Source organism: Spermophilus citellus (assembly GCF_964194105.1).
Source record: "Spermophilus citellus genome assembly, chromosome: 8".
NCBI classification, from domain to species: domain Eukaryota; kingdom Metazoa; phylum Chordata; class Mammalia; order Rodentia; family Sciuridae; genus Spermophilus; species Spermophilus citellus.
In genome coordinates, this window is record NC_138189.1 from 12,690,421 (window position 1) to 12,705,324 (window position 14,904).

The window sequence follows — 14,904 nt, forward strand, 5'->3', positions numbered from 1 at the left end:
GCTGTAAAGAAATTTAAACAGAAGAGTCTGGGAGTTCTGGGTCTAATTTAGACTGGGAGGCTGACTTTGTTTAAAGCCTAACAGGCAAAGGACTTTTCTCTGACCTTTTCTACCCTGGCCCTGTTGGGCTTCCTGTGTTTCCTTAAATATGCCAGTCAGGCAGGATCCTTCTGTCCAGAAAGCCCTCCTAACTCTTCAATCATTCCAATTCAGGTCTTCCCCAATCACTCATCTCAAAGAACACCACTCCATTACCAGTTATCCCCTCACCCGGCTTAATTTTTTTCCTAATATTTACCTTTATATTGATATATATGTATATTTACGTGTTTCTCTTTCTCCAGAAATTTGGGGTGATTGCTGTAAACCTAGATCATAAAATAGTGCCTGAGACACGGAGAGTTCTGTGTGTTCCATGGTAACCAAAATGAAGGCTTTTGAAATAAATAATAAACAAGTCAAAAAGCAATTGTTGAGATTATCACGGTGACTTCCTCTTCGAAGCCACCCCAAAACAATGCCAGGCACACAGGTAGCCTCCACAATGGCAGTGGCTTCTCTTACCTGACTCATTCCCGCTATAACCCACGACTGGATGAGCATCCGGGACAGTGAACTCTTAGTAACTGCTGGGGAGTGCAGGGGTGACTCCTTCTACCTAGGGGCAAACTGAGCTGGGAGGGAGAACGAACGTGACTCGGCCCAAGTCCCTCCGCTCAGGTCTCAGGGTCCCACAGGGAACTCGACCTCACCCGCGGGCTGCTCCACCGCGGTCACTAATTCTCTCTCCAGACAACGGTTAGCCATCCATTTTCGCCTTGTACTTGTAACGGGTTCACTTGATGCTTTGACTATTTCCCCTGTGGCTTCTGAATCCCTTGCGTTTTTTTTTTTTTCCAACCTTCTTCTTCTCCCTGATCTTCTTTTCCCTAACTTTCCCCACTTTTCCCCTGGACTTCTCCTCCCTGATCTTCTCCTCCCTGATCTTCTCCTCGCTGATCTTCTCCTTCCTAATCTAATTTTCTCTGAATCACCTCTTTAAAAGTCCCCTGTTCCTACTGATGGGCAGAATCCCAGCCCATTACTAGCAGAGTAATAAGCCTTTTTGTCAAAACCATGTCCTCCTTATTGGCTTGCTCTCAGGGACAAGGGCAGAGCTTTCTGCAACAAACTTAACTAAGACAAGGAAAAGCAAGGCGTCACCCGCGGCAGCGGGAAAGAGCCTTAAACTGGAGAACGGAGCATCCAGTTTCCCCGCGCCCAACCCACACGCCCCAGCGGCCGCCCTATCACGTGGCCACGCGCGGCCAGTGGCCGGAGCCGCTCCGCGCAGGCGCAGTGGGCGGCGACCCGCCACCGCAGACATGGCGGCCCCGCTGGGTGGTATGTTCTCCGGGCAGCCGCCGGGCCCCCCGCAACCCCCGCCGGGACTCCCGGGCCAGGCTTCGCTTCTTCAGGCAGCGCCTGGCGCGCCGAGGACTTCTAGCAGCACTTTGGTGGACGAGCTGGAGTCGTCGTTCGAGGTAAGCCGAGACTTGGAGTCTTCGTCCCTCAAAATGCGAGCTGCGCATCGGCGGATATTTCATTCCTCCGTCGCAACACCCAGTTACAAATGGGAAGTTAGGCTCGTAGATCGTGAGTCACCTGCTGAGCCCACGCTGTGAGGGTGGCCGGTACTCTGCTCGGCTGGCGGAGGCACGTCGCCTTAAAATTTTGCCAGGGACCAAGCGCGGACACTTCCAGGCTCCCGCGGGCTGTCCCCATCTCCGTGTCCGAGTCGCTTCCCTTCCGAGCGCCGACTTTCCAGGAGCTCCCCTCTTACACTGCCCCCGTTTTCTCTCAAGACTCAGTTTTAAGGTCACGATTTCTTTGGAACTTTTCCTTTTTCCTTGTGACCTAACCCTCCCAGAGGCACCTGCTTGCCGGCCTCCCTTTTCTATTTGGGTGCCGTCCCATGAGATCTGTGGCTTTCCCCAGGGTGCAAGGGGTTTATTGAGATCCTGCCCTGTGGATGTGGGAGGGGACCTGGGAGACCATGGAGTTCCATTGCTTTGTTTTATTGGTGGAGAAACTGAAACTCAGAGTGCGGGTGGAAGGAAAGTATCTTCATTGGCATATATTGTCGTCGCATGTGCACCAACTCGTTGAATGACCACAGAAGAAGTTATGTCTTACTCAGAAGTAAGATTTTTTGGTGTGCAGATGCCATCTTTTTCTTTTCTGATGTTTTGATCCCAGGCTTGCTTTGCTTCTCTCGTGAGTCAGGATTATGTCAATGGCACCGATCAGGAAGAAATTCGAACTGGTAAGAATTCCCTCTTTGTAGACAGTGTTCCTGCCTTCAGCAAGATTCCTTATTGCTGATTTTACACTTCGTCTGTTTCAGTCCTGTGTATATCCTAAGAGAACTATTCTGGGGAATAAGATATATACAGATAGTCCTTATAAAGTGCTGAGGTTTTTTTTTTTTGTTTTGTTTTATTAACTGAGATGTGTGTCACTAAGAATGAACCATTTATATATATATATATATTTTTTTTTTTTTTAGTTTTATGTGGACACAATATATTTATTTTTTATTTTTATGTGGTATTGAGGATCCAACCCAGCGCCCAGTGCATGCCAGGCAAGCACTCTACCGCTTGAACCACATCCCCAGCCCAAGAATGAACCATTTTTGATGACCTTTTCATATTGGTACCAGGAAAAGAATATTAATTGTGAATTGCTTTTTTTAAAAGTCCACAAGTTGTGATTATCTTTTATTTTTTCCCTCCCTGGTATTTGGGATTGAACCCAGTAGTGCTCTACCACTGAACTACTTACCCAGACTTTTATTTTGAAATAGGGTCTTGCTTAGTTGACAAGACTGGCCCCAAACTTGCAGTCCTCCTGACTCAGTTTCCCTAGTTGCTGGAAGTGTGCCACCACTTCTAACTAGGTTGATATTATCTTTTGAACAGGTGCTACAGAGAAAAAATCTTTTTTATGTTTGTCCTTCACCCCAGTGTTGTGTCTCCAGAAGAGTCAGTTCTGAGTTTTTTGTACCATATTTTAAATGTTCTGTTTTAACTAGAAATCATGATGATCCCTGAATCTCCATATTCTTAATTAGAAGTTCTCATGGCATTCATATGGTGTAATGTTTCTTTTTCTCCTGATAAAAGCACAAGTTATATTTTTAAACATTTTTTTCCCTACTATTGGTGCTCTAACACTGAACTACATCCCCAGCCCTTTTTATTTTTAATTTTGAGACAGTGTCTCACTGGGTTGCGTAGACTGGCCTTGAAATTCATGTCCTCCTCCTGTCTCAGCCTCCCTGCTGGGATTACAGGCACACACTGCCTCACCCATCTTACAAATTATCTGCTATTTAATATTGCTTAACACCTGGGAAGTTTTAAGTTAATATTGCTACGGCTAAGATTAAAATCCCAGATTACATCTATAAGAAGGGGCTTTTTTAATATATCTGACTATTCATTTATGTGGAAGATATATATGTTTAAATGTTTTTCTTTTTCTTTTTTTTTTTAAGGTGTTGATCAGTGTATCCAGAAGTTTCTGGATATTGCAAGACAGACAGAATGCTTTTTTCTACAAAAAAGATTGCAGTTGTCTGTTCAGAAACCTGAGCAAGTTATCAAAGAGGTACAAATTCAATTTTTCCTCAACTTTTAGGAAGAACACTTTGTCTTGTGGGTCCATCTATGCTTTAATGTGAAACACACCTGTGAATTGTATTTTATAGATCAATATGAAATGGTGCTGGTTGTCACCATTTATGACATCCTGGACTGAAAGGGCCACCAGGAGTAGGAGTGGAGAGCAGATCTTTAGAGTAGCTCTGCCTACTTCTTTCACACACTGGCTTTCACAGTAAATTTTTCTTTCTTATTTATTTATTTATTTATTTTTTAGTAAATGTTTTCTTAAAGAGAAAGTTCTGCCTTGTGAAAAGCCATTAATATAGATAGAGACCCATTTTGGACAGGCACTGTGAACATTTGTCTTGCCCTATGCCTCATACATAGAACCAAAAAGTAAATGATCTGCAGAGTTCTTTAAAACTTAGGATTTTGGTGGGTCTTAGTGATTCTAGACTGGGGCATTTGGAAATACGTTGGGGTTGCCACAAAGACTAGGAAGCTTTAATGACAATGAATGATCTGACCAGGACCTGTCTCCTCATTGTGAAGGATTGAGGAATCCTCCCACCCTAACTCGGCCCTTGGTGCTCCCGGTGAGAAACACTAAAATGAAGTTATCAGGTTTTGATAGTTTTAAAAAAGTATCTCCTAGAAGCTGACCAGTTAATCAGAAAGGTTCTTTTTTGTTACGATACTAGCTGTTGAGAGGGAGAATTATAAGATGATGACATTCTTAATAGTCTATTGTGCTAACTTGTTTCCTGATAAAAACACTTGAATAACAATGCAGGTGTGGTTAAGTCTAGGTCTTTTTTTTTTTTTTTTTTTTTTTTTTTTTTTTTTTTTTTAAAGAGAGAGTGAGAGACAGAGAGAGAGAGAGAATTTTTTAATCTTTATTTTTTTTAGTTTTCGGCGGGCACAACATCTTTGTTGGTATGTGGTGCTGAGGATCGAACCCAGGCCGCACGCATGCCAGGCGAGCGCGCTACCGCTTGAGCCACATCCCCAGCCCAGTCTAGGTCTTAATAAAAGATTTAATGCTGGTGTTTGTAAAAATCTCTTGAATCTGCAATTTTAATATTTTGTAATCTGAAATTACAGACAGTGGTATGGATTCTTTTTTGTGGTACTGGGGATTACTGAGCTATATCCCTGCCTCCTTGCTCCCCACTTTTTTTTTTTTTTTTTTTTTTTTTAAGATTGAGACAGGGTCTTGCTAAGTTGCCCAGTAGACCTCTAACTTGTGATCTTCCTGTCTCAGCCTACCTGGTAGCTGGGTTTATAGATGTGCACCACAGCACCTGGTTTGATGGGGATTCCTACAAGCAATTGCTGATGTGTTTGTCATCCTTAATATTTTCTAACCTCAGCTGTAGTCTTTGGACAGGGAGGGCTGCTAGATGGCTAGGAAACAGGATGAGAAAGTATTCGATTTTTTTTTTTTTTTTTTTACAGTAGCCCTGGGTTGCTTTTTAAATTTTATGACTTTTGTTACTTAACAAGATGATTAAAAATAAAAGCTCTGGTTATTAGGTGGTCAGCTTCACTGGAAGAGTTACTTTACATTAGTCAAACTGTGGAGCCAAATAGAGGAATGGGCTGATATGGTTTAATGGTTTTGAATTTGCTTCCTGGTGCTCCTCACTAATCAGGAACTTTATTATTTCCCCTGCATTTCCTCTGACTTACTCCATCCCTTTCATCTGTAGGACGTCTCAGAACTAAGGAATGAGTTGCAGCGGAAAGATGCGCTGGTGCAGAAGCACTTGACAAAGCTGAGGCATTGGCAGCAGGTGCTGGAGGACATCAATGTGCAGCACAAAAAGCCAGCCGAGGTCCCTCAGGGCTCCTTGGCCTACCTGGAGCAGGCATCTGCCAACATCCCTGCGCCTATGAAGCAGACCTGAGAGAGGTCTGGCCTACAAGGTAGCGTCCTGCAGACAGTTCCTCCAGACCTCTCTGTGTGGACGTGGCATTTTAGAACAGCTATTTGCTAGAGAATGAGTTGGTATTAATTTTACCTCCACCTAAAAATTTCCCCAATTTTTATGAGCTGTTAATTACTTAGTACTTTTTAAAGTGCTTGGTAGACAAAGTGAGGTTTCATTTTGTTTGTTTTGTCTGTAGCAAAGTTTAGACTATTAGTTTTCCACAGATTTTTTTTCTTGGCTTTTTGCTTATTTTTAAAATTTTATGTAGTTTATATATAGTTTTTTTTTTTTCCCCCAGTTGTTAGTTTGTTAATATCCGAGGGGGAAAATTAAAGTACTCCTAGAATGAGGGGAGAAGGAATTTGGTTTTTGGTCTTTTATGATTACTACACATCCATGGTAGTACAGAAAAATACGTAAATTTGCTATCTCAAGACTTTGAACTACCTCAAGAAGAGGAATCTAATGCAACATTTGTAATGCTTCCATAGCAGTACAGAGTGCAGATATTTTGTAAATATGTCAGAAAAAAGGGTTCAAGTATGCTAGGTTAGCAGAGATACTTAAGTTGATGCTGCCTTTTGTTTGGGTGAGTGTATGTGTTGTGCGGTGTTTGCTGTATTGAGGGAGGTGTGTTGGGAGCACGACATGCTGGAGGCCTTGTAGTGATGAACCAGTGTGAGTAACAGCAGACCCAGTCTCCCTAGCATGACAGCTGGGACACAGGTGATGGACAAGGGGTCAAAGCTTGGTCTGATTCTTTTTCTTTTGAATTTTGTTTTGTTTGCTTGTGTTTTTATTTTACTTTTTGGAGAAAAGGCAGTTTACATGAAGGAAGGTTCTTGTTTAGTGGATTTGATTCCAAGAGCCTAGGGCTTTGGGGTGGAGGTGACCTGCAGAGTGATCCCCAGCTCCTTCACCTCCACAGAGAGCATGTGGATCCTCTGTGGGGAAGGTATTTTGCCCTCTTGTCAGAAGAGGTTTTCTATTCTCTGTTTTACGCAACTCTTAGATTATATCCCTCAGCCAGTATAAACACTCCTCTGTCTTCTGAATAGTCAGTAGGTCTGTGGCTGTGTCTTGGTTCATTTTGTCCTTTCCAACCCTGAAGATCCCTCCCCATGCACCTCGATATCCACTCATGTTGCCTGTGTGGCCTGGATGCCACCTGGTCCACAAAGCCTTCACTCCATTCCAGAGCACAGGGCTTTTATTCCTTCCACTGTCTTGTGGGTTAGTGAATGGTATCTTTTTTTGTGCTCCTTGCGGCATTGTATGCTCATGGGAAATGGGCATTACTCCCCTGAAATATACAGGAACATGTATTTTGTACTCACTTTGTGTGTACATATAACTCATTTTGTTTGTGACCTGTGAGGATGATACTTGGCTTGTGGACCTATAACCTGTGATGACTAGCCTGAGGCCAGCGTATCTCCCCTTGGTTGGAGTGTATAAGTCAAAACTTTATAAAGTTATTTTTTACTCTTAGGGTTTTAACCTGTCATCTCATGCCAGATAGAAGCTCTGATTGGCAGCTTTAGGTTTCTTGATTAAAAACCTAAATAAACGCCCAGTGTGATGGCACATACCTGTAATCCCAGTGGCTCAGGAGGCTGAGGCAGGAGGATTGCAAGTTCAAAGCCAGCCTCAGCAAAAGCCAGGTGCTAAGCAATTCAGTGAGATCCTGTCTCTAAACAAAATACAAAATAGGGCTGGGGATGTGGCTTGAATGCCCCTGAGTTCAATCCTTGGTATCCCTGCCTCCCCTCACATCCCCCACAAAATAAACTAAGTTTGAGGCAGTCTTTCAATGATAAAAGTGTTTTTAGTGAAAAGATCAGAAACTGTTCTACTTGGTGCTTAATGAAAATGTTTTGAATGAATGTAAATACAAGTTACTGTCATTTATTTATATTAATTCAGAAGTTATCCATCAAATAAATAATGATTTTCCAATATTGTCAGTTTGTTAACATCTTTTTTTAATGACGCTTTGCTGACTGCTGAACATAGGAATTCTCTGCGCTGCTGTGTCCTTCAGGGAGAAACCAGAGTTCATGCTCCAGGACTTCCTTTGTCTTCCCACCCCACAGACAACCCTTCCCACCTCGTCAGGGCTTTCCTCTCCTGTTGCTGCAGTGCCTACATGTTCTAGGTCCTAGATCAGTCACCTACAAGGCAGACAGCTGAGAGCTAGTGGAAGACAGTAGATCAAAACAGTGTCACAGGAGGCTGGGGGTGAGGCTTGTTGGTAGAGCACCAGCCCAGCATGTGTGAGGCCCTGGGTTCAGTCCCCAGTACTACTAAAAACAAAAGCAATATTGGATCCTGGGGTAGAGTTATGGGTAATGGTGGAGGTAATTGCCACCCTTAGAAATCTATAAGATACTGAAAGCAGTCCCTGTCACAGCTGCTTAATTTGCCAGCCTCACCTTTACAGAGTCCAGAAGGATCCTGGAGAGTGACTGTTGACCAAGAGTCTAAACCACAACCAGTACATTGGCTGTGGCAATAATGCTGGAGCAGTTAAGGGCCCAAGTCTGTGGTCTGCAGCAACTGATGGGTTGAATCTGTTCTTTTCTACCCCAGTTAAGAAACAGTTTGCATTCCAACAGAGCCCTAGGAACATGGAACTCTTCAGCCTCTGGTCATAATACAGCCTGAAAAGATTTAGCATCAAACCTGAATCAGTCTGTGTCTCTCAATTGTTAACTACAGGCCATTACCATCACCTCTAGGGCTGCTCTTGAGAGACTGGTGGAATCAGATGACGCCACCTCAAACAGATGGAATTATATCTAGCATATCTGTTTTGTTACTATAATTGGCTCCAAAAAGGTGAAAATTTCATTTTCTGCTGGTAAAAATAACAAATTACTAGAAACTTTTGGGATGGTTTATTTTGTAATAAACTAAAAGTTTATTGTGAATCTTTAGATGCCTTACTTCAATACTCAAGGAAATAGTCTCAAAAAACTAATAGAAGAATGTAAAAATTTGGTTAACAAAGGCATAGTTATTTCGGGGTAGAATCTAGAAATTTAATAAGTTCTTTCACTTGAAGTAAGAAAGGAGTCAAAAACAGATGTAGTAGCAACATAATTTTGTCCTTGCAAAAGTATTATGCTGAGTCAGAGGATAGTAGTATATAGTGCAATCTGCTTTGTTAGTTACTAGGAGTTGTACAGGGTTGTGATAATGTTTCAACTCAGAAGTATAACCACCTGTGTACAGTTTTTTTCTGTCACAAAACAAAACACAATGCTTATGGCCAAGATCTGAATTTTGTTTTCCTAAAGTTCATTTGTTGGAACTTGATGCTCATGTGAGTCAAGTTCAGTTTCCCTAATCCAAAAGTTTTTGTGCACTGACATGACACTGCAAATGGAAAATTTCACACCTGGCATGTAGTCAAAATGCAGGTGTACTAAAAATATTGTATAAAATTACCCAGCAGGCTGTTTAAGGTGTGTATGAAACAAATGAATTTCATCTTTAGACTTGGGTTCCATCCCTAAAATCTCACATATATGCAAGTATTCCAAAATCTCGAGTTCTTTTTTTAATCCAGGGCTTTGCACATGTTAAGTGTATGCTCTACCACTGAGCCACACTGCTGAGCTCAGTGGTAGAGCACTTCCCAGCATTTCAACAACAAAATCCTATTAGCTTCTTGTTTTGTTTCAATAGTAAATTTTGCCTTTAAATGTTGAGTTTCAATTTTACTTGCATTTCTCTCAAACTGACGTGTGTGAAGTGTGTTACTGGCCACTTTTTATTTGTTGATGCTCTGACTGAACTTAAAGTGAATTTCCTACTTTTCAACTCTGTCTTCATCCAGTTTTACCTTTTTAAGGAAAAGCAATACCAGCACAACCATTCTTACTGCCTAGTTGTTTAAAGTTTTATTCAAAGAGCAAAGATTTGACAGTGCATAGAGTTAACATCTGTTTAGGCCACTTACTGGGCCAGCACCAAAGGATTGAGAAAATATTTTGCCCACTAAAATTTGCATTGAGTCTTTGTCAAGTCACATTGCTCTGCGGAGGGTAGATAATGCATGTGGACTGAGAGCAAGGTCAGCACCGTGAGTAGCCATTCCCAGTGCCCTTTGATCTACTGAGAGTCCATGCAAAGGGGCAGCAACACATCTTGAGGCAAATGGCCCAAACCCAAAGACCAGGGATTCCGGAGATCTTTGATGGGGTAGAAATTTTCAAAAATAACAAGTTGACAGGACAGTCATTGAAACAGATGTTTGGCGGGGCAAGGCACAGCTATTCAGAGAAAATTCCAATTCTTGATGGGCGTCTTCACTCATTGTTTAATCTTGCAAAGCCCCTTCTGAGGTAGGTGTTAACCCCTCTGTAATCTGCTGCCTGTCCTAGACCCAGGAAGTCAGAACATGCAACCTACGCATGCTGTGGTTCATTCCTCATAGGTTGATTTTTTTTCTTTTTTATTGACTTTCCTGTTTTGAACTTTATTTTTATTCCTCTTCCTATTGAGGTTGGATGTGTATTTTGGAATAATATCATTTTACATAAAAAGCAGCTTTTCAAGTGGAGATGACTAGCATCCTAAGGAAAAATGAAACCACTTTTAAAATAGACCACGGAAACCACAAAGTCTGCCAGCCTACAAAGTGGAGTACAATGTCATGGACACTGGAAATACAAATGGTATAGATCACTGGAACATTAATAACATTTTCCTATGGGTGCTTTTTAATAACATTGGTTTGATTTATCTTTAATATCAAGATTTTTTAGTGAACCCGCGTCACAATGAAACAGTATGAAATGTTTTGGTTGGTTGGTTGGTTGTAGTTCACTCCTTCAGACGTTTTAAGTGGTTTTCTAACAGCCTTTCTGAGGTATCTCAAGGCTGAGTTTAGAAGGAGAAGTACTTGGTAAACCACTCCTGGTGTGGGGAGCCCTGTTTCTGCTGGGCTTCTTTGGCTTGGGCTGTTTCACCATCTTGTGTCCTAAAAACAAACAGAAGTTTCTTGTGTGAGTTTTGAAATTATTCAGTAGGCAGTGGGATGCTCCCTTACCTTTCCAAGGAAACATTCCAGCCGAGACCACCTCTTCCTGGCTGGAAACAGGTTGTAAGGAATGGGGTGGGGAGGGAAAGTCCAGTTCCTATTTTGAAAACAAGGTTCTCCATTGTTTGCTTCTCCATTGTCTCCTTAAAGCTAGTGGTTACTACCGTAATGAGGTGTATTTTGCAACATTTATTATTTATTTCAGACACGCGAATTAGGTAAGTTTAATTGTAAAAAAGTATAAAAAAGGTCAACAGAACACTGTGAGCACTACCAGCTGTCTAGTGTATTCTAGTGTCTCAGCGAGGCTTTGAAATTAGCCTACTGGATTAAAAAGGAGAAACAGTAGTCACCAATCCCAGTACACCTGGTTGTAGTTCACTCCTTCAGACGTTTTAAGTGGTTTTCTAACAGCCTCTCTGAGCCTCTATGCATTTGTGACGCTTCATGTAAAACAACAGAAGAGCTTTAAACAGAAGTGCATTTGTGGTGGCGGGTACCTGGGATTGAACTCAGGGGCATTCAACCACTGAGCCACATCCCCAGCTTTTGTATTTTATTTAGAGACAGGGTCTCGGGCTGGGGATGTGGCTCAAGCGGTAGCGCGCTCGCCTGGCATGCGTGCGGCCCGGGTTCGATCCTCAGCACCACATACAAACAAAGATGTTGTGTCCGCCAAAAACTGAAAAATAAATATTTAAAAATTCTCTCTCTCTCTCTCTCTCTCCTGTCTCACTCTATCTTTAAAAAAAAAAAAATAGAGACAGGGTCTCACTGAGTTGCTTAGCGCCCGGCTTTTGCTGAGGCTGGCTTTGAACTCAGGATCCTCCTACCTCAGCCTCCCAAGCCTCTGGGATTACAGGCCTGCGCCCAGAAGTGTAGATTAATGAGGAAAAAACCATGGCCACAGTCAAAGACTGGCCCTGGTGGTTAACAGTTGTTTGGAGGCTCTGGGCCTGGGTTTCCACAGCTGGGAAACGGGCTGGACCCATATAGGGAAAGCAAGGGGCTCCTTCCAGTGCCACACTCAAAAGCTCTCAGCCTCTCCATCTGTCCAGACAGCCCTGGGGCAGCAGGCAGGCAGGGCTTCTGGGACAAGACATTTTAGATGGGGCCTTTTCTGAAATGCAAACTTTAAGCCCAGAATTTAAAGTGTGCCTTTTGAATGCAAGACTGGAGAGGAAGGAGAATTAGTAAACACAGGAAGATCAGAAGTGTGTGAAAGATTTCAGAAGCAAGAAACAAGGCAAGATAAGGAAGGTGCATCTGATCATTATGCACAATCAATCAAACTCACAGATTTAGAGGCCTTAAAACTCCAAAATAATACAATAAATCTTGGGAAATAGCCTTAATAATAATAGTGAAATTATACTGAGCCCTTTTGTGTCTGGTCTTTGTTAAACATGTCCTATGTGTTAATTCCTTTAGTGTCACATCAGTCTGATGAGGAGGGTACTAACTATGATTTTCATTTTCATGGTGGGAATACAGGGAACCAGAGAGATCAAGTGACTGGCCAGGGCTACACTACAAAGCTAAAAAACATGAGGACCAGATTTTAAATACAGACCTCAAGCCAGGTGAGGATAGTCTATCCTCTATGTAACCCACACCAGAGTTCTCAGCTAAGTGATTCTATTAAAAAAGGTTTTCTGGGCTAGCACACACCTGTAATTCCAGCAGCTTGGGAGGCTGAGGCAGGAGGATTGCAAGTTCAAAACCTCAGCAATGGCAAGGCGCTAAGCAACTTAGTGAGACAAAATAGGGCTGGGGTGTGGCTCAGCCGTTGAGTGCTCCTGAGTTCAATACTGGGTAACATCCCCCGCACCCCCCAAAAAGAAGGACCTTCTGGAATTTGAACCAGAAATAGTACCCCTTCCAAAGACTGACATAATTCCCCTCTCTTACACAATCTTCCTGTTTGGCTAATTGTTATTTCTGCCGGACAGGGCTGGTTTTGCTACTCTATATTTGCCCAAGTGTGGAGTATTTAGCATGTGCCAGAAAGAATCCCTAATTCCACACTCCCCACCCTGCCCCATCCATGAAAAAATGCAATGAAGCCTCTGCACCCCTACCTTGTGGCAGTCTTAGCATCTAGAGACTGGGTGGGTTTGTAAGGCCGGCTACAACTGGGGCTTGGGTCCAAGCTGGGTGACTTGATCAACGGAGGCGCGTTAAGTCTGGAGCTCAGATCCCCACTGAGGAAGTTCTTGGCGTAGGAGGCGAGGTTTGGCACGCTCACCACTCGACTAGGCACCTCCTCCATCCTCTTTTTCTGTTTGTATTGGAGGGAAGTTCTGTTAGTGCTTCCCACAAAAGGCTTTATTGTAAAGGTAAAGAAGGCCCACCCAACCAAAGCGATAATGGGAAAAGAGGCAACAACTATCATGATATACTTACATGTTACTTTTAAATATTTTTATTTATTATTATTTATTTTTGAAGTTCTGGGGACAAAAGTCAGGGCCTCAAAAATGTTGGGCAAGTGCTCTACCACTGAGCTACATCCTTAGCTCTTTAAATCCCCTTTCTTCACTTTATTTTATGTTTTAAAGAACATGTAAGTCCACAGTTTTCTTTATCCAAAATTTCTGGAGAAGACATGTAATACTTTTTAAGAGCTTAGAGACCATGTACCACCCATATTAGCTGGACACACCCTGTACTCAAATATATTAATATCTCCTTAGTGAAATTTATATTTTGTCACAGTTTTGTCACAGTAAGGATATAGAAAAGCCATAAATAAGATCTCATCAGTTCAGGTTAGTTTAGGTTTATTGTTTTATGAGCTGTAAAAAAATACTAATTCTTTAGAAGTGTTAGGATATTGTGATAGCAGATAAGAGACTTGGATGTGAACAGGCTCATCATTACATATTCCAAAAACATCATAAAGAAATAAAGAAGGGGCTGGGGTTGTGGCCCAGCAGTAGAGTGCTCTCCTAGTACGTGTGAGGCACTGGGTTTGAGCCTCAGCATCACATAAAAATAAATAAATAAGTAAATAAAGCTATTATGTCCATCTACAACTAACAAATATTTAAGAAAAAGTAAAGAAAGAAAGCAGTAGAAAATTCCTACTATTTCCCCTCTCTCCCATGACCCAGACAGGACTATTATTAATAGTGACACATATTTACTGTAGAAAATTTGAAAATACAAAGGCCCATGGGAAGTAAAAACCATACATAATCTGCCCAACCCAGATGTAAAAGCTGTTTGTTAGGACATGGACCATTTCCTGTGGGTCTTTTGCCAATGCCTGCTCCTCTCAATGTACATCTTCCCCTTCTAAAGGAAACTGCAGCTAGTGCACATCAATTAGCTGCAGTTTCCTTTAGAAGGAAAGAAATCAACAGACTGTATGATACATTAAAATCTGTAGATCCACCTTACCTTCATGGAAGGTGTCAAATACCCTGGGTGAGGATTGAAAGAAAAGGACCGATTCCGATGGGACATCGTGCTAGGGAACGCTGCATAGTGAAACCTTCTCTCTTCCTGGAAAACCAATACAACAAGTCTAAATGGGCCTGAGCACACAGCACTGGGCCTGACTTGAAAGAAGACATCTGGGAGGGCAGGACACAGAGAGAAGGCAAGGCCAGGGGAGGGAGGGCGGTCGGCGATTAAGCTACTAGCTGCTGGAGCTGTAGGGAATGCCCTTTGCTTCCAGGGTCCTTCGGGGAAGGAAAGAGCAAATTTATGCCAAGCAAGTATTCTCAGTTTTTGAAATCTAATGTAGAGAAAGAATACCCTTGAATGCCCAAGAGATCTCGGCTCCTTTCCTCACTACCGTTTATTTCACATTTGTATCATAGATGTATACACAAAAGTAAAGAGGGCAATAAGATCCATCGCTCACTTCAGCAATTACAACTATAATGGGCCAAGGTGGATTATTATGTATGTCATCTAACTTTTTCTCTCCAGCTATATTATTCTTATAGCAAATTCCAGTTGTCATTTAATTTCATCTGTAAAAACTTCAATATGTGTTTCAAAGATTAAGGATTCTTTTTTTCTAACAAAAATCATAATCACAATATCCCACACTTAGCAAGTGAGTCATAATTCCTTATTAATATAATCTTCAGTCATTGGTTAAAGTTGGAAGAAGTGAGGCAGGTGTCCAGGACTAAATGAAGGGAAGGGGCACCTAAAGAACTGACCATCAGGTCTTCGTGGCTTTAGGATATAGAATCAGAGGGAGTTGGAAATAACTTACCTTCAAAGGATCAAGGGCATTTTTTTTTTTTTA

At 42.2% G+C, this 14,904-nt stretch overlaps 2 protein-coding genes across 5 annotated transcripts in view; one reads left to right on the forward strand and one right to left on the reverse strand.

Annotated features, from left to right (window-relative positions):
• Window positions 1-1,341: 1,341 nt before the first annotated feature.
• Window positions 1,342-7,552, forward strand: MED28 (mediator complex subunit 28). Its single transcript, XM_081304864.1, has 4 exons — window positions 1,342-1,523; window positions 2,239-2,305; window positions 3,542-3,654; window positions 5,363-7,552. Exons 1-4 carry the CDS (start codon window positions 1,365-1,367, stop codon window positions 5,558-5,560), a joined length of 537 nt encoding a protein of 178 aa, XP_081160990.1. The 5' UTR covers window positions 1,342-1,364; the 3' UTR covers window positions 5,561-7,552.
• A 1,923-nt stretch (window positions 7,553-9,475) lies between these two features.
• The window catches only part of FAM184B (family with sequence similarity 184 member B), a 111,393-nt gene continuing 105,964 nt past the window's right edge, over window positions 9,476-14,904 (reverse strand). For 3 of the 4 annotated variants that reach the window (XM_081303267.1, XM_081303270.1, XM_081303268.1), the window contains 3 exons: window positions 14,040-14,144; window positions 12,716-12,915; window positions 9,476-10,574 (listed from right to left, as the gene is read on the reverse strand). In XM_081303267.1, the coding sequence (XP_081159393.1) occupies window positions 10,481-10,574; window positions 12,716-12,915; window positions 14,040-14,144 (399 nt within the window). In that variant the 3' untranslated portion in view covers window positions 9,476-10,480. The remainder of the gene's footprint in view (window positions 10,575-12,715; window positions 12,916-14,039; window positions 14,145-14,904) is intronic. The other variant, XM_081303269.1, reaches the window with a different exon arrangement.